Genomic DNA, 20,465 nt, shown 5'->3' with positions numbered 1-20,465 from the left:
TGAACTGTCGCTGCACCCTTACTCGATAATGTATATTTGACTCAGCAAACTTTTACTGCACTGTTATTTAAAAAAGTATGGTAACGCAGACGACACTGAAACGTATATGATTAGCGCACAATCACTGAAACTAAACCACAAAAGTTTACTTTCATATAATCAAATGACAACTGAACTTGCGATAGCTCAACCCATACAGGGGAGCATATACAAAAGAATGCGTATGTTCACTTTAAAACAAGGCACCCCACTCGCCTTGGTGGGTGCTTTTCCGAGCGACGACCGTAATGAATCTCGTGTCCAAGCGTTCGTGCAAGGCACTAAGAGTTATTTTTGTTGATTATTCTTTGTATATGGTCAGCCGGGAAAATCCCGATTTTCACTCCTAGCATCGGGACCAGAATTATCGTTCAATTAGCTCTTAGCTATAACAGTGCGTGGGTGGAAAAGCAAGGGTCCCGAAAATTAGATAGAAGGAAACATTCACCAAGCATGTTACCATGACGTAAACCGAGTCCTTGTTTTTTGACCATATATGGCCGTAAAATTGAAGTGAGGCTTACCAACACAAATGCACAAAATGCCAAACTGATGGAGAAGGTTTCGAGATTGTTTTTCTATATACGAAGCTTGGTTAATAAAGTTTAAAATTAACACTGTCTTTTTCAATCTCTTTTGAATTCGAGAAAAATGAGCTTGGGGTCGGTGATACAACGTCCCAAGAATAGGTCTGCCCTACTCCGTTAACCTTCTAATTGGAAGTAGTTAAAACTATCATTTTTTCGGTTTCATCGTTTTTGCCATAGATGCCACGGTGACATAGCAAGAAACATGTTTCTTTTTCTCAAACGATTTAGTGCCTCAAACGTATCATGATTATCCACACCCACTCTACCGAAGTCGGAAGTGGTTCAAATGTGGTTTCAATAGTGATTTCCGTAGCGCACAAACGGTAAATTCTGTCGACGTTCGGTTTTATGGAATCAATTCAACATCTCAGGAATAGGTTCCATCTGCTCCGTTAACCCTCTATTCAAACCGGAACTTGTTATAATCGGTTTCAGTGTTTTATCTCCGTAGGACGAAAACGGTAACAGGTAGAAAGAAGCTGGTCTTTTGTAAACGATTCAGCATCTTAAGACAACATATTATGAATGTTCACAACAATACCGAAACCAAAAGTGATTCAAAATTACTATTACTTCCGGTTTCAGTACTGATTTCCGTAGAGCAAAAACTGTAAATACTATCAAGAAGCAGCTTTCTGCAATTGAGTCAGTGTCCCAAGAATAGGATTTATCTCCTCTATTCAAACCGGAAGTGGTTGAAATAAAGTATTTTTGGTTTCAACCTTTATTGCCATAGAACAAAAACAGTAAGAGGTAGCTAGTAATGACTTTTTGATATAGGTTCAGCATTTGAAGAACGGGTTCTATCTTTGATCGTACTACTCTATTGCAATCAGTACTTATAGATGCACTGTTTCCAGTTTTGAGTATTTAATTCGCAGTTTGGAAGTTTTAGTTTCACACTCTGATACGGTACTCACCTGTGTTAATTAAGGAGTTTATATACCGAGTGTCATCTTCCTAACTTGGCGGTCTTGTGATATACTCTATTCTTGACATAAATTTTGAACCCTTTTCTCTAGGATGCGCCCTTGAATCAAAGTAATATGATAAAAACTCAGCTCAAAGTAGGTACTAACTATGTTTAAAAATTGATTACAAAGTGCTTAACCGTTTCCCCGTGATGCGATCAGAAACAACAGGTAACATCACTTTCAATGTAAAGAAAGGAATTATAGAAAATGCCTCCCTTCCCTCTTAAAACGTAAATTCTTAAAAGACGTTGCGATACTGGTTCACCTAGTTTTAAAGAGGAGTTTATATACCGGGATCGTGAAATACTCAGTTTTTCGCATAGGATTTAGTCATCCTTTCCCGTCCTCTTAGAATACGCATTTTAATCAAACATGACTAAAAACCTAATTTGAGGTTCGTGATAACTATAACGTACCCAAGAACGGTAACCAAGAAAGTTCTGTCGCCTTTTGTGGAGGTCTGTGTTCAATTGGCCTTCACACAGTAAGTTGAATGCGAATCGAGATATGGCGAATGTCAGTTGTTGGTGCGGGTATATCCAACATACTACCTGGTTGTGGCAGTTCAGTTACATCGTGAGCTTGCGTAAGGACAGAGTGAACACGGGACCTCCACAGAGCGTCATAAGCTGTAGGAGTTCAAACTGGGATGAAAGATATGCCAGGCCTTTGGTAGGGTGTTGTGAGTACGCGGACAGTGCAACGGTGGTTTAACAAGTTTAAGGACGGTGGCGAAACACTCGAAGATACACCACGTGCCAGAATACCAACACATGTACAAAATGAAGATCTTCAGACAGCAATTGAGGCGAACAGTGGCCAAAGATGTGAGGAACTGGGACTACAAATCAGTATGAATGGAGAAACCATTCGACAGCAGCTTCATCAACTTGGGAAGTACTACAAGTTGGGTCGATGGGTCCCACATGATTTGACTCCGGGCCAGAAGGGAACGCGAGCAGACACCTGTGTTGCTTTGCTGTCTCGTCTGAGGAAGGAGCCATTTCTGGATAGAATGTTGACATGTGATGGGAAGTAGGTCCTGTGCGAAACTCCACGGCGCCGTCATCATTGGTTAGCATCCCATGAACCGGTTCCAAATCAGCCGAAACCAGCACTGCACCAGAAGAAGGTTCTCTCGTATGTTTGAAGGATTGCTCGCGGCATCGTGCATTGGGAACTGCTACCAGCTGATTAGAGCATTAATACAAGTGTGTACTGTCAGCATTAGAGCAGTGTTCTAGAAAAACTCAAAACTCTGGAGCCAGCACTTCTGAATCGCAAAGGGGTTCTCCTGTTGTAGGACAATGCTAAGCCCCACGTTGATCCGGGACACTATTCTGCGCCTTGGATGGGAAACACTATTGCATCCGCCATACTCTCCTGACATTGCACCGTCCGATTGTCACCTGTTCCATTCCTTGGACAATCACCTTAAAGGACGCCAATTCAGATCCCTAGTAGAGGTGCAAAATGCATCGCTTCACGCTCCACCAAGTTCTGCCGCGATGGAATCCATGGCCTTCCAGAACGTTGGCAGAAGGTCGTCGATGGTAATGGGGACTATTTTTGATCTTCAAGGTAGTCTTAGGTGACATCGATGTTCGCAGGTGGTGGATGAAAAAGCGACAGAACTTTCCTTGTTGCCTTTATACATCCAAAAATTTATTCCAAACGGTTTAGCCCTTTTCCTGAAATGCGATCACAAGATCCATTTCATTTTTACATAAAACTATTACAACGAATTTAATTGAACGCAAACAAAATTCGTTATGCATGATTCCCAGACATTTTTTTTTTCAGTGGCGTTCTGTTCTGATGATGATCTCTTGATAAATACTTATTTTAAGCTTATTCTGAAAATAGGCAACACAGTTGTAGATAGTAATTATAATCATTAGGTTATTATTTCAATCCAAGTTTTGTAATATATTTTTGGACGTGAGTTTTATTGTGGACCCCCCTTCCTAAAAAAAAAAAAAAAAAAAAAAAAACAATGGGAAAAATTCCAACAACATTGATTTGAAATGAATTTTTGAAAATAGCATTTGGATGGAGCTAATTTCTAACGTGTCAGTTTCATTAAAATGCATATCCTAATGGGACTGAAAGAAGGGGTTCAAAATTTATTTTAAAAAATAGAGTAACTCGCGAGTCTAAATAAGTGACCACATACTCCAGTGTTTTAGAAAATTCAGCTTCTAACGGAAGGAAAAAGAAATTTTTATGTTATTCTCAATATGCGAAAATTACATCGACGTTGTCTGTTTCATCATCGTGGAAAATAGGTTAACCGTTTGAAATCAATTATTAAGCATAGTTAACATTTGACTCGAACCAGGTTTCTATCCTGTCAGTTTCACCAAAAATGCATATGCAAAGAGGGGAGGGGTTCAAAATTTATGGCGAAAATATGAATCTCACGAACCCTTCAAGTTATGCAAATAGAATTCTATGTATAAAATCCTTATTCAAAGTCTGTTGAGACGCATCCCAAGATTTTCGAAAATTCTCCCTCTAACAAACAAACATTTCTGTGATATTTTAATTTCCTATTTTGTATTCATAGACTTGCAAAAGTGAGGACATGGTTGAATCCTTTAAAATGAGTTTTTAAACAAAATTTGGGTTGAGCTGAGTATTTATCATGAGCTCTACGTTTGAAAATGCATACTCTAAGGAATGAGAGGGGGAAGGCTATGAGGAGGCTATATTTGTCGCAAACAGTAACGGCTATACCATTTGATTTTTTTTTTTTTTTTTTTTTTTTCAAGGTAGCGCTTGGATCGAGTTAGGTTTCTATCTTTTTATTTCGATTTAAACACGCATCTTAAAGTGGTGGAAAAGAAGGTTGAACATACCTTTCATATATTTCCCACAGTCTTCCTTAGCCTAAAGAGCAGGTCGTGTGGAACGTTAAATTGAAAGATTTCATTTCATTTTTTTTATTTTGTATATTTGCCATAAACCAATTCTGCCCGTACTGAAAACGGGTATTTCAACTAATTGTTAATACTGCAAATAGGAAGAAACCTATAAATATATTTGAAAAGAAAAAGCCGTTCGTAAATAGAAACGCTACTACTGAAAGATGACTTACGTATTATAGTATTAATTTTGTTATCTCAGAGCATATAACTTAAAATCAAATATTTATATTCATACTCAATTTATGCTGATATACAAGTTTACACCGTATAAGTTGACAGTTTTAAAGCAAAAGATACCAAAAATGATATTCAGTCTATGTGTGTATATATATATATACGCAAAATTTTTGCAATTTGCAAAATGGTAGCATATTCTGTAGTGTATATTTTACTTTGGATATTTTCTGATTAAGATGCTTAGAAAGAAATACGTACTAAGATTTTCTTTCTTTCGTCCAATTATTGTGTGAATTCTTAGAATTACCCTGACCGCCTACTCTTATATGATGGTAGAACAATAATATACTACTACTGTGTGAGAAACACCTTGTTAAAAACAGAACATAAATCTAGTAAACCTCCGATTTTGTTTTTGTTCGTATATAATAAAAAGAAACTAAAACTCTAGTAGTTAACTAGTCAAAGAAGGAATATTTAAATTCTTTTCCGTTGTGAAAAAAGATAAAGTGTAAGAGATTCAGTTGAAAAAAATAAATATTTTTTTTCAACTCTGTCCGTAACGTTATTTGTAAACTGATTTTTTTTTCTGAAATTAATGTAAATAAAATTAATCCATTCTAACTACAGGGACACGGTACTATAAATAGTTTTTTTTCTTTTATTCTTTCTTTCTTTCTTTCTTTTTTTTTTTTTTTTTTACATTTTCAAGTGTTTATCTGTAATGAAAAATGAAAATAAAATTATTCGTTTTAAAAATAAATAAGTAACACTAAATTAAACAATATGATGGCAAAAATAACACAAAAAGTACAGAAATAGTTTTTAAACATATTATTATGACAACGTTTATGAAAAACACGCAAAGGCACTACTGTACGCGTGAAATTTTGAAGGCATGTTATGCGTTTTTAAACGGAAATATTGTTCGTGAGCCGACGAAACAATCGTCCATAAAATTTGTTACCGATGAGAGGGATTCGTAAATCTATCACCTTGATTTAATAGGCAGTGTAGCGGTACATATATTGAAATGAAATAAAATTTCTAGTTTCACGTCCTACGATTACGTCCATTTGGCTAAAGGGAATGGATGATTATGAAAGAATTAGTAGAATGATCATGTGGAAGAAAACGGAAGAACTAGAAAATTCACAGACACGGGGCTGTGTCAAACACAAACCCATTTGGCCTGGGATCGAATCAGGAATCCTCGCACTAGAGGCGAGCGTTCTACCACTGAGCCACCATGTCTCCTTTCCTTCTAGAAGATACATTGACAATGGAACCAGAGAAGTCCTGAAACCGTATGTTGTGATTTTCATGTCCAGAATATAAGATAATAAGGTTTTCCAACATTAAATGTGCATCCAGCAGCTTGCATAAGTGAATAGAACGGTGTTTGCCATGCGTAGAACTCTGTTACTTAGTTACAACGACTATTTAATCCTGTCGTCTTCATATCTGCTTTCGTCCTTGGTTATCGTGTGTTGAAAGGATGCGTAGGTAGTGCCAGGTGTTAGTGTATGATGCTAGCTGTTTCAGATAATTTAAAAAAAAAGCAGAGCAGCAATTGTTACAAAGTCTGTAGCTATATTTCTGTAAATGGCTTTTGTATAAATAAAGAAGTAAGGTAGGATTAAATAAATATAAGTAATTAGAAAGTAAATTTACATAAAGGAGACGCGGCACGGAACATACAAATGCCATGACGTTATATTGACTCGCAAAGTTATAATAAACAAGACTACTATTTAGGAGAGAAATGTAAAGTAAAAAAGGAAAAAAAGAAGAGAAAGAAGAAATTGTGAGTGGACGTTAAACATCAAATAATCATTTACACAATAAAATATGCTATGTGAATTTATATATAAAAGGAGCTTTTGGATCACAATGTCACTGTTTTACTTGTACATCGTACAATCTGCTGCGGTGGCTCAATGGTAGAGCTCTTACCTCTGGCGCGTAGGTCTCTGGTTCGATTCCAGCTCCCGTCACGTAAGCTTTGTCGTGGACAGAAAATTTTGAGGTTTACGTCCCACAGTTATGCCGGCTAGGCTAAAGGAGACGGTGATGTTGAATAATGAATGGAATGGTGGAATGAAGAAAGTGGGAGGAAACGGGAGTACCCCGAGAAAACCCACACACACGGTGTTTGTCTATCACAAAGTTCACTTGGCGGGAGCAGGGTTTGAACCCAGGACCCCATGCACCAGAGGTGAACGCTCTACCACTGAGCCACCGCGGCCCTTGTCGTGGACAAATACCATGTACATGTGTTCTTTCAGGTTTCTCCCTTTTTCTCACTCTTTCGTCATTCCACCATTATCATTCATCTCAATCACTACTGTTTCCCTTTGTCTTGACGCATAATCTCGCGTGGCGCATAATCACGGGACATTAAACTTTTTTTTTTTTTTTTGGTCCAAGTGAACTATTTAAGCAGTTGGAAGGATAGAGAACACAGCAGCCCTATCTGACATAGTTCGTAAGTGTGAACAAAGGGTGAAACATAAGTGTACGTATCCAAATTTTGGAAGAACAACAACTTAGCATATTGCATAATCATACAACAGAAAGCAGATTGAATAACTAAAGAGCTACACTCACCTTAAGTCTTGGTTTAATGGACATTTTGAATGCAGTTTCAAAGGCTGTCTTCCTTTATCATTAGTGTGTTAGAAAATAATTTACACAGCTGTGTAAATTACATTCCGAATCATCTTCCCACTTACAGAAACTCAAGTACAGTTTTTGTATTTCTGTTGGTCTCTTTTGAAACTATATTCAAATTTCCATTAATCCCTTCCACTACGATTTATTTTCTGAATTCTGATAATTGAAGTATAAGTTATAAAAGTGTATTATAGATGATTTATCATTATATAACTTTCAAACCATCAATATAGTAACCGTACGTGATGTTACAATAGTTTAAATTTTATGACGAATGTTGCTTGTCATTGTGCAATTTGGCACCGGGAGGCCATGACGAGCTAGACTCGCCATTTCAGTGCAAGGAGTTAAACAGATTCTTAAAATGAGTGTTTCTTTAGTTAATTTATGATATTTTAGGGAGAAAGAATGGAATTCATCATTATGAAAATATAAATAACTGGAAGATCAATGTAAATGAATATTAGTTTCTATTTAATAACATATAACTTAATCAAAGCTGTGTTTCGTAGTGTCAGCCAGCACATTGGTCGGTGGGTCTGAAACATAAAAGAAATACTTTCTTACAGGAATACCTGCAGGATTTTCTCCAAGGGGGGGAAGAGGCTTTGGAGGTCGAACAAAAGATCGATTCCAAGGGAGACGGACAAAAGATTGACACACAAGCACAGTTGCAAATATACACACAGTAAATGGTGACTCTGTGGACACACAAAATTTCAGAAACTTAAAACCGTTTCGTTGGTTTCCAGAAAAGAACTATTAATTTAGTGAATATTTTCATTGAGATAATTAATAAGGTTCTTTTGTCTTTTTGTAGGTTTTGCAAGATGACAATTTACCAAATTACGTATGTTATTCATGCATAGATAAGTTAGATTTCTTTAACGACTTCAAAGAAATGTGTCTTTTGGCACAAAGTCTTCTTAAAGCTTATGGAGAAAGGGAAACAAGACGAACGCGCAATAAAGCGTACTCTCAGGTAAGTGTACTTACATAATCCATTAGCTATTTTCATAATCCATATTATGGTGCATTATAAACCAAGATTTTCAGTTGTCTGTGTTATTTCTTGCATGCCCTGTATATACACACGCAGAGAGAGAGAGAGAGAGATTGATTGATTGATTGATTGATTGACACGTAAATATTTGAGTTTGTTTCAATCGTTTTTGTAAATTTTACCTCAGTATATTTAGTTTTCAAAAGTATTTAATAATTTGTCTACTTGCTACAGTATGCGTACTGTTTTCATTTATGTATTTCTCAGCAGGGTTGTTTTGTTTAAAACAAATTATTAAAACTTGTTTTTAAACAATTGATTTTGTATTAAACAAATTTTATATACATTTTAAACATTTTATTTTAAACACGTGTATTTTTTAAGACTTGTTTTAAATATGTTTATTTTTATTTTATTTCATTTTTGTAAAAAAAAAAAAAAAAAATGCCAGAAAAACAAAATGATCAAAAAGTGTTTCTCATTCAAAGGACTTCTTCCTATGTGAATGTTTTGATTTTTCGTGGCTACAGCAGGTCAGTGTAGTGATCTACAATTTCTTTTGTCTTTTTTCCCCTTGTTTTTAACGTTTATTGTACTGTTTAAATGCTTATCAGTTAACTTGCAAGAAAGTGTCGTAGTCGAAGGTTGCACTTTTTATAGAACTGATAAAAAAATAAAAGAATTATCATGGAAACAAATTTTTGTGTTGTATTCAGAAAACAAATAGTTCTTGGCTAAATTGTGCTTCTGAAATATCGCAGGGATTCATTGATACAGTACATGTTGGTTCTCAGTCTTCGTACATACATACTTTAGAGCAGCGTTTCCGAACCGGTGTGCCGCGACACACTGGTGGGCCGTGAATGAGCCACTGGTGTGCCGCGAGGAAATCGAAACAAAATTATTAATTCTATAGCAATCAAATTGCAAGACATAGCGAAAATATATATGTATTTAACATTACTATGAACCTCTACTATGAATCTACAATTTTTTAAGTTTCATACCGTGTTACTTTCTGTACATTTGTAATGTTGAAAAAGTATTTGTTGTCACTGTTATGACCATTATTGCTTCTTTATTGTTGCAGACTATTTCGTAATTTGAAATTTTAAATTTACACTGAATCTTTTCAACAAAGCAAACATGCATACAAATTACCTATATTTGTGTTTTAAAAGTAAAAGAGATTTGTTTGTTCGTTCGTTATTAGTGATCTTTCTTAGTGAAAGATTGGATAAAGTTTTCGAAAAAGAAAACGTATTTTTAAAAACCTGAGTCCAACATTTCATTGCAATTGTTTTCTATTTTTAAATTAGATTAAAAAAATAAGCATAATGATTTACCATGAGGGAAAACCAGTGATCGAGCTTTCTTCTCTGTGAAAAGATCAGTAATCACAAAATATGTATCACGGTATTTTATATTTACAAATAATAATAATGATATTTATGAGTGTGCCGCGGTAATTCAAGTTACACCTGTAGTGTGCCGTAAGTTGAAAAAGGTTGGGAAACGCTGCTTTAGAGAAAGAAAGAATCCGAAATGAAAGAAAGAAAAACTCATGACAAGGTACAATCTAAAGTTTTATATGATTGCCGCTAGAGAGGGGCGTCCGTTTAGAGATCATTCGCCCCCTAGCCTCAATTTCAGATGTTGGGAGCAGTAATGCAGATTTAGAAACCCTTTGCTCCGCAAAGTCCACAGAAAAAAATTGCAGTCCTTATACCGCATAAATACGGACCTCGATCACCATTTATATTGATCGTAAGGAACTATAGGCCTAAATTGCTCTCTTGTTTATTTTTTGGCCTAGGATTTCAAAGGTAGATCTACTTTCGAGTTTCGGGCCTGCTTAAAATTCTGGAAATTGGGACTAAGCAACGTTCCAGTTTTGATCATCTATATTTCCTCCGTATTTATTCGGTGTAAGGACCTCAAACTTGTTCTGTTGGACTTTGCTTATCAAAAAGTTTCTAAAACTGCCTTATTGTCCCCAAAATCTGAGATTCAGGGTGGAGTGGGGCGGCTGCCCTCCTAGCCACACTCTTGACTGCGAAGATATTACGTTTTGAAGTAGAATCCATTTCCTGAGTAAAACTGAACCTTATAGAAAATGGACTTGGATCCATTGTGCTGGGAACGCCCCAAACATTACCTTTCTTCAATAAATTATTGACTTGAAAAAAGCAACCAATTACATAGGCTTGCAGAAAAATTTTAAAGTTAACACAACGCGAAGTGTGCTTCAAATATTACTTTTCGAAAATTTATTATTTGAAGATAATTTTATTAGCATCAGTGTTCTGAAATAGTAATCAAATTTTGCAACTAAAATCTCACCCGCCTCCACGAAACGTGAGTTTAGCCCCTCAGGACATAACTAGAAAACTTTCAGAAACAGTAACTCTGAAATGATTTGTCTTAGGGCTAGAATAACCGCACAAACGTATTTCTGGTAAAAATTCTAGCCTTAAAACATGTAAAATGACTCCCTTTGCATTTGAAATTTCGAATTGCAATCAAAGATAGCAGCTATGATGCTTGATAGCACCATTTGATGTGTCAGACCACTTTCAAGTTTCATCATTTTCCCTCAACCTCAACCCGTTCTCAACACACAAGGGTGGTGAGTACTTTTATTTCACCATGTATATTGATAGATTGTGTGAAATCTCCATAGTAGGTAGATTTTAAAATCTACCTAAAATGCTTATTACAACCAAGAAAGTACTTATGAGAGTTACTGGCAAGAGGGTTAGGACAAGGGGGTCGTGATATGAAAAAAGTTGTGAATCTATACTGAAATATTCTGTACCCAATACATTGTAGTCTTAACAGGGATAAAATAAATGAAAAGGTCGGTGCTATTCAGCCAGTTCCGACCGGTTCGCTAGAACCGGTTGTTAAATATTTCGAGCTTGCAGAACCGTTTGTTATAACCAGACATAACAGTGAAATTTACCCAGTTATACCCAGGAACAGTAAATTTCAGTTTAACTATCTTTGTTTTTAGAAATTCTCAGAGCTAAAGCGTTAAACATATGATTCCGAGAAACAATGTATAAGCGATTTATTTCTTAATTTCAAATGCTCAGATATCAAGAATGAAAACTGGGATCACATGAGTGTACTGCGTGTTTCAGATGTAAAGCATATTGGGCAGTGGCCAATGGTGCACGATATTCCGCGTGGTGTTGCCGGATTTCGGACTCCCCTTTCCCTTCTCGCTCGTCCTCCAGTTGAGATTATGACACATACATTGGAACATTATTCACAATGTAAATGTACTATTCCAGCAAACTCAAGAATTTTGACTGTGCATCCTAAAAGTATATATAGTAACTAAATTATTTACCTATTAACTTTTGCAGTGGATATGCTAAACACTCGTCTTCAACATTACTTTCACTATCGTCTCTGTCAGTTAATATTTCGTCATTATCTGAATCTGAGTCTTGTAAATTTATTGTTATGCGTTCCAAAAACTGTAAACACAAAAAATAATTCTTCGAGCTTAACTTCGTAGCACTTGAAAGAAAAAGAAAGAAAAAAAAACGAAGAAAAAATTAAACTTCTGCTGTACTCGGTTTGCTTAAAGACATTGTCAACTATAATTTTGGAGAACAAACGAATTACCACGAAAGAAAGCAAACGAGACACTGATAAATTCTCATCATGCTAGAAGAGAAGTTACGTTCCTACACAACTAGCTCCCTTCTTTCATAACAAGTAACACGCTTGGGCGTGGTGTAGGTGCCACGAAACCAACCCATCTGATTCCTAAGCAACTCGATATGCTCGAGTTTATTTTGGGTTACGATAATTTATGACACCATTCAAACGCCTGATGCTTTTGGTTCCCTTATAGAGGAGAAAAGAGGGTGTTAAAAGTCGCACATAATAATAGTGCAGTCCCTGAGTGAAATAATTTGTATGGATCGTGCATTTCCGGTTACCAGCACGAAATTTGGTCAGAGTGCTTAACGCGACATGTAAATGAGAAAAAAGCCGGGAGACAGCTTCTTAATATGTTTCGTGTGCCTCTGGGCGCCATCTTGAAAAATAGCCTACTTTTCACAAGTTCCTCAAATTTTGTCCGATTTACGCCGTCTTTGGGCTCAAATTCACAGGCAAAACTACTATTGCGATGTGCCCTATATAACACGTATATAATATAGTATGTTCCTTCTACTATCTTATACTACGATTCAACACCTGAAACTTAATTCGTGAGACACACACATAATATAAATAAATTTGCTTACTAATCGTCTAGGTAACTAGTAAACAATAAACTTAATATCAATACCCAAGGTTCAGGGAATTTTATATCAATCAGACTTTTCCAAGTAGACTAGTTTATTCAAAATTTCAAAAACAGAACAAAACAAAAAGAAGTTCTCTGTGATTAATATTCCTTAATGTAAATGATTTCTCTAATCAAAAAAAAAAAAAAAAAAAAAAAATCGTTCAGGTACACCTCTAGACCCAGAGGTCCCCACCTATGTAAAGCCTTAAATAACAGTTCGCTCCAAACATGAAGCTTCCTTTAAAATTTGTCTAAAATTCCTTAAAAGAGGTTCTGAACATGCGTCCTCGTACAAGCCATCATGAACCTCACATACTCTAAAGACAGACCCAACATTCTGAGTACAGACTGGCCTAAATCCCTAATTCAGGAATCGCCCTTTATTGGACAACCCTTAAGGAAATCAGCTAGCTAACAGACCTTAAAAGGTAAAGGGAAATGGAAAATTCCTTCATTTAGGAATAAAGCACCTTCTCTCAGGCTCGGTAGTAGGAATAAATTCAAAACAAACAACAGCCTACCATCCTCTTATGTGAGGAATCAGCTGTGAAAAATCTAATCGGCTAATCGGAAACAACTAGCCGAGGAAAAAAAAAGTATATATTACTCATCCGGCTCGGTTGCCATAGCAACAGCCTTCCCTAAAATCAAGATAAAGAAAATTTCTGAAAACATACAGCGCTCGGAAGGAGCGATGTCACAATAAATCTAAAAATCCCTACTAAATTTCATTTCTTAGATATTCCTAACCGGGAATCGAACCTATCCTTAGACCTTACCCTTGGACATACAACCAGAACTCAAATATTCTGAATTGTATTCCGCTTAACAAGTCTAAAGGTTGACCCTATACACAGCCATCTCTTTCGGCTGTATCCCTGCTCTGACTTAAAAAGAAAAGTCGCGAAGCAAAAGAGAGACCCAAGGAGCCCGAAAGCTCCTCCCGCTAAAAATTCCGTCTCGATTCTATCAAAAGAATCCAAAATCTGCCTCCTCGCTGCCATTCCCTTCTTACTTATATACGATTTAACAGCTTTCCCCCTCTCCGCTACGACGAGAAGAAACTGTCACTGAGCTTAGCAGTGTTTCCAAATGAGCTAGCTAGCTACTAAACTTTTGCCTTACTTGGAATTATATTTTCTTTTTTTTTTTAACTGAAAAGAATAACTTTAAAGATTAACATATACATATATATACATTAAACAATACATAAATGCACACATGAATATATAAATTTATATAAGATTAATAGAAAAAATACCAATCTATAATAATTTTACCAGCGCTGGTTTTTTAACCTAATTATATATGTATTAATAACAAGAAATATGAATATTAGATTTCCTTTAAATATATGCATATATGTACAAAACTAGCAATGGGCCTGAAAGTGCTCATTGCATATACCGCGACCTTTAAAAAAGAACTGTGTTTTCCACTTAACTTTCTCAGTTCATAGTCTCTTCCAGTCTTTTTCCCCCGAATACATTAAGGGAAAAAATCACTTTCGAAACACAAACACAAATTTCACATACACTCACTTGAACTTTGATAATATATGTATTTGGGACTTATAAATGCCCAAAAGTCTGAAGTCCGGAACAGTTTTTTCCCCCATTCACATTGAGGGAAAATTCACTTCAAAAACACACAATCAGCACAATTATTTACAGCACACACACAAAAAAATCAGAATTGATAATTTGTCTCGAGGACTTATGGCTGCCTCGAAAGTCTAAAGTCTCGTACAGTTCACGAATCAATTTGAACCAAATAACACTTTCCTGAAAAAAAAATTATTGACTTACAATCAATCCTTAAAGATCCAGCTTCCTCCTGATTTGGGATGCTTCTTGTTTTCTCTCCGGAAACCTGATGTTTTTCCCTGGAGTCCTTGGAATTCCCAGTCCTTCTCCATCCGTAAAAAGGTCTATGAAATCCTCGTCCTCGTGTTGCGTTCTTGAGGGACCCGGAAGATGCTCAAAAGAATGGTGCCCCTCCTCTTTTTTCGGCTCGCACTGCATGTTACGAATATCATTCAGTGTCATTTCGGCCACTTCCACTCGGCTTCTTTTTGAACTTGAAGTTTCATCTTGAGCAAACCTTGCTCTTCTTTTATTATTTTTCGGTGCAACAACGTGACATAATAACTGAAGCTTTAACGGGTCTTCAGGGTTAGGTCTAGCACCTACGAATACTGACCTAGTCTGGCGAGACATGCTGTCTGAATGTACTTTAGAGAAACTAAGGCTCTGAACTTTATGGTCTCGTCTCGCGACGTGAACTGCTCTCGAAGCGAACTCAGCTTGAACTAGCTAAAATAAAAACATCTCTAAGGAAGGTTGTTGTTTACAAAATCGAACTTCAAGAAAAAAAGAAAAAAATCAAACTATAGGGTCGGTGGGTAGTTTTACTCTCCCCCCATCTTTCTTCTTTATTTCGTTCGGACTGATTTCCTTCGCGTACTCTGCTTGTAGTTCGACGACGTGTTTAGCAAAGTCGGGAGCTTTAAAAACAGGTTTCATCATATCTGCATTGGTTTTTACTGTCCTCCCGGACCACTTGTTCCTTACAAAAAATGTGTTTGTGGCTACCTGACTCAGTATACACCATGGACCAGAATATCGATTCGCCAACGATGCGCTAATATTCTGAGTAGGCGAGGAAATCCTAATGACTCAGCCATATATCTTGTCCTACTTTAAAAGGGCTTGGTCGTCTTCCCTTATTATAAATCTTCCCATATGCTCTATGCTTTTCTTCTTGAATTTTGTTCGCCCGTTGGTAAGCTTTCTCCAACCTGTTCCTCAACTCGGCCACATATTTCGGGTGATCGACATTCAAATTTGTTTCCTTCTCTTTCTTGGTTTCTAAATCTAACCAAGGATGTCGAAGCTCCCTGCCAAAATGCAAATAAAATGCAGAGTACCCAGTGCTCGAACATTTCTTTGAATTCAGAGCGAATTCAATTAATTTCAAATCCTGATTCCAGTTCTCGTGCTTTGCATTATATATGCCTAAAAGACATTTAACGTCCTTTATTGCCTTTTCAGCCTTGTTAGCACGCGCCTTATATGAACTGATAAAACTGTATCTGGCCCCTAAGCTCTCCATGGCCCTTTTCCAAATTTCACTATTGAAAATACTGTGATTATCCGTCACTAATCTTTTGTATGTTCCAAATTCTGAGAAAAAAGTCAGAATACATTCAACCATAATCTTAGCTGTAAGCTTTCGAAGAGGGAAAAGTTTCACTAACCTTGTGAAAGCATCTACTAATACTAAACAATATCGATACCCTCCTACTTTAGTTTTTGTGATAGGACCTAGATTGTCCGCATACAGGACTTCTCCGGGTGCTTTTACTAAGGAACTCTCCATATATCCGAACTTTGTATTTATATTTTCCTTAAAAATGCTACACGGAACGCAAGCCTTTGTGAAATCTTTAACATTCTTCTTCATTTCCTTCCAGAAAAAACGACTTCTGATTCTATCTAAAGTTTCTATGAAGGACGGATGCCCTGACTCTTTCTCAATATGGGCTGCTTTACAAACTGTGGCCCGCAGTTTATCTGGTACCCATATTACATCCTTTTCTTCCCCCTTAATTTTGACAGTCCTCATCAAAATATTCTCTTCATTAAAGAAGGTAACTCTATCGAGCTGTCGCAAAGTCTGTTTTAGTCGCCTGGAAAAATTTCTTTTCTCTCCGCATTTAAAATCAATCAATTTACCAAGCAGCGTGTCAGCCCTTTGTAGTTGTCGCCATTTTTCGAAATCTTGTAAATCATACGAATTTGGAAATTCCTCAACTTGTTCGTCCTTACTTACAGCCAAAATATTAAAAGGTAACTCAGACATGAACTTCTCCCTGTCTGAAATGTAGCACGACCTACCACTCAGAGGAAATTCATCGTTTCGCTTCCTCTTAAGTTCCTTCTTCAGAGTTTTTATCTCCTTAGTCCTCTGAACATCTATGAAAAATAAATCATTTGAAGAAAGATCCTGAATATCTATCAACTTCTGGTCCTCTACTTCCACCTTCAGAAAGCCCTTGTCACTTTCTGATTCAATAGGAAGTAAATCATTTGCTTCAGCGGAACCCTCAAATTCTGGTCCTTCTGTATAATTTCCTTCTAACCTAGAAAGCATATCTACTGGCTGTTTCTTTCCCGGCAAGAATTTCAAAACCACAGGAAATCGAGAAATTCTCGCAGCCCAGCGACTTAACATCGGAGAGATTTTACTCGACTTAAGAATAGTCAAAATCGGTTTGTGGTCAGTGTACACATACACGACAGGTGCATGCATCAAGAAAATTTCAAACTTCTCTAAAGCTAATACTATTGCCAAAAGTTCGAGATGTGTTGCGCTGTACTTCGCCTGTACCGGTGATAACTTCCTGGACCCATAGGCCATTACCCCCAGTTTCCCCTGGTCATCTTTTTGACACAGAGTGTACCCCGACGCGATACTAGAGCCATCTACGAATATGTGGTATGGCTCCCCCATTTTAGGTAGGAGAAGCATGGGGTCTTCTTTTTTAGAGCCTCCTTTAATTTATTCAACGCTTCCTCATGAACTTGAGTCCATATAAACGGTTTATCTTTCTTCAAAAAATCTGTTATTGGCGCTAAAATTTCAGCAATCCCCTTAATCCGAAAATGAAAAAAATTAAAAAAGCCTAAAAGCGCTTGGACTTGTTTTACATTTCTTGGTCTCTGAAACTGTTTAGCCATTTTGATTTTTTCTTCAGTACAAGAAATATACCCAGGCCTAATACGGTGGCCAAGAAATTCAATGTCTTGAGCGAAAAATACCGCCTTATCAGGATTTAGTGTTAACCCAGCTTCTTTAATTCTCTTTAATGTCTCATCTAAAATTTCGAGAAGTTCTTCTTTTGTTTCTCCGCCACATAGGATGTCATCATAGTATACTATAACTTTAGTGAAATAAAGTTCCTTAAGCACCAATTGCATGAGCTTAGCCAGACTATGCGGAAGATCCTTTATTCCGTAACACCCTTTTGTGAACCTAAATAAGCCCTTATGCGTAATAAAGGTAGTAAATTCCTTACTCTGCTCATCAAACTCAATTTGTGAGAAAGCAAATATAATATCCAGTGATATAAAATAACGCTTATTTCCTAAATAAGAAAGAGCTTCTGTCATACTAGGAAGACTGTATTTTTGACCCTCAGTCATAGAATTCAAAACTCTCGAGTCCATTATCAGCTTATAATCCCCATTTTTCTTTTGATGTAAAATAGGAGCACTGATATATTTAGAATGAAGCGTCTTTTCAATGATCCCATCTTTTTCCATTTGGTCAAGAACCTCTTCCATTATTTTTTCTTCTCAAAAGAGAGCGGCCTCAATTTAGATGAAAATGGTTTTGGATTCCGAACATTTATGTTATGTTTTATTAGATGTGTAAGTCCCGGTTTATGGCTAAAAGCCTCTCTGTGTTTTTCCAAAATTTCTCTCAACCTCTCTTTTGTATCTTTATCAATAGCGACACGAGACAACATCTGTTCTATAACGGTGTTCTGACTCTCTTGAATATACAAAGAGTCCTCCAAGTGCGACCTTTTTTCTTTCTTCTCAGAGTCAAAAACACAAACAGACTGTAAACCATCGTCAATATTCCAGCCATTCTGAGAAATATAAAGAACAATTTTACTTTTCTGGAGAAAATCCCTGCCCACAATCGCGTCTTTTATAAGTAGGGGGAGGAGATGGAACTTCTGTCTTATACGGATACCCCTAATAAAAACATCGACAATAGTGCTCTTATGAGAAATAGCTGTCCCCTGGGCTAAAGACAAAAACAAAGTGTCCTTTCTGAATTTGCAACCTTTGGCTTCCCACCTTTCTGCTTCCTTTTGCGACACATAGGAGAGGGAGCTCCCGCTATCCGCATAAAGATATGTTTCTCCCCCCAGAATAGTAGCCTTTATTAGTGGTTCCCTGGCCCCGGAGGTTTTGTCTTTGGCCGACGAGGCCGTAAAAAATGACCTGATCCGTTATTCTTTTTTTCTTTTCTTCCCAATCGGTCCTCAATTTCCTCTCTCTCTGTGGAGATTCTGCAACGCTACCAGACACCTTTTTCCCTCCTCCTTTCATTTCAGAAGAAAAGGCTGACCCCATGTCTTGTGCTCGCATATTTGCCCTATTATTGCACCTCCCTTTGTAAGTGTTATGTCTTTGTGGCTCAATAAAACCTGTTAGTTTCTCTTCATTCTGAAAACGCCAACCATTTTTACACATGTGTAATTCTATTTTGGCTTTCGTTAACAGATCATTTCCAACTATAACGGTAATGTTAGCCGACTCTAAAACATAAAATGGATGCGACAATTTCTTTTTCTTTATACAGAAGGTTGGGAAAACAAGCTTGTGCGCGAAAACATGCCCTGAGGCCAACGAAATTTCCTGCTTTATTTTTTTACTTCGAGCGCCCTGTTCTACCCATCTCCTAGCAGTGTTTCCATCTGTGATAGATATTTGGCTTCCAGAATCCAAGAAAAGTTCTGTCGGCTGCCTATAGAAATATCCAAATATATATGGCGGTGCATTTTTACTTGTCGCTAATTTCCTAACAAAAGTGGCTGCAGATACGTTCTCTTTTCCTGCATTTTTCTTCCACTTTTTAAACTTTTCGCAGACTGATTTTTTATGCCCGTCAGATTTGCAGAAAAAGCATTTTATCGGCTGTTTTTCCTTAGTATTCTCGCCTACAACTTTAACTTGTCTCTTAAAAACAGCTGGGTTTAGAGCTTCTGCTCTAATTTCCGGCGCACTGTCTAAAACCGTCCCCTTTGTAGCAACTACAGCTAAGTCTGCCCTTTTCTGTTCAACCTCATGAGACTTTACGTAATTCAATTCCTCCAATAAATATGACTGTATTTTTAAAGCATACGCTTCTAGCTGTTTCAGTCCCGAAAACTCTTTTTCATGCAAATAGACCTTATACTTTGGGTGTACCTTGGTCAAAATTTTCTTTACTTGTTCTACTTCCCGTGGAGGGTCAGGCAATCTCTTAAACAAAAGTGACATCTCCCTAACAAAACGCGCAAGAGGTTCACTTGGTTTCTGAATCCTACTCACTAATTGCGATTCAATCTCTTCCTTATAATTAAAACTAAAATATTCTTTAAGGAAGCTGTCTTTGAATTCCGCAAAATTTGCGAAAGGCTTCTTAAACTGGAACCATTCCTTACTTTCTCGCTCTAAGACTTTTGGCACGACTCTTTCTAGAATAATCTCTAACGAGACTTGTTTATGCGCCGCAAAGTCTTCTAAACTAGACAAAAACTCAAATGGATCTTGCGACGGATCCCCAGAAAAATGAGAAAGCTGTAATTTCACCTCCTCAAAATCTTGTCTACACGAGCAACTAGCATTTTCACTTCTTCGTGTATTTTGTGAGTCTTTCAAATTCCTAATAAAATCTAATAGAGACTCAGCGCTCAAGTGTTCGGTTCCTTCCATTCCCAGAGCTTGTCTTAAAGCTTCTAATTCAATAGAATTAGACTCCATGTTTCTCAGTATCTTCCCTGATCTTAAACGCATATACTACCTAAAAGAAAAGTCTAATATCCTGGACAGCAGCCCCCAAAATTTTGCGATGTGCCCTATATAACACGTATATAATATAGTATGTTCCTTCTACTATCTTATACTACGATTCAACACCTGAAACTTAATTCGTGAGACACACACATAATATAAATAAATTTGCTTACTAATCGTCTAGGTA

At 36.9% G+C, this 20,465-nt stretch overlaps 1 protein-coding gene across 2 annotated transcripts in view; it reads left to right on the top strand.

Moving 5' to 3' along the window:
* LOC145680693 (uncharacterized) overlaps positions 1 to 20,465 on the top strand; it is an 85,507-nt gene that overhangs the window by 9,189 nt on the left and 55,853 nt on the right. For both annotated transcript variants that reach the window (XM_081751596.1, XM_081751595.1), the window contains exon 2: positions 8,207 to 8,368. In XM_081751596.1, the coding sequence (XP_081607722.1) occupies positions 8,207 to 8,368 (162 nt within the window). The remainder of the gene's footprint in view (positions 1 to 8,206; positions 8,369 to 20,465) is intronic.

Source organism: Thermobia domestica, chromosome 3 (assembly GCF_964235325.1).
Source record: "Thermobia domestica chromosome 3, izTheDome1.hap1.1, whole genome shotgun sequence".
In the NCBI taxonomy this organism is placed as follows: Eukaryota; Metazoa; Arthropoda; class Insecta; order Zygentoma; family Lepismatidae; genus Thermobia; species Thermobia domestica.
The sequence above is the reverse complement of the archived record's forward strand: the minus strand, read 5'-3'. Positions and strand labels throughout refer to the sequence as shown.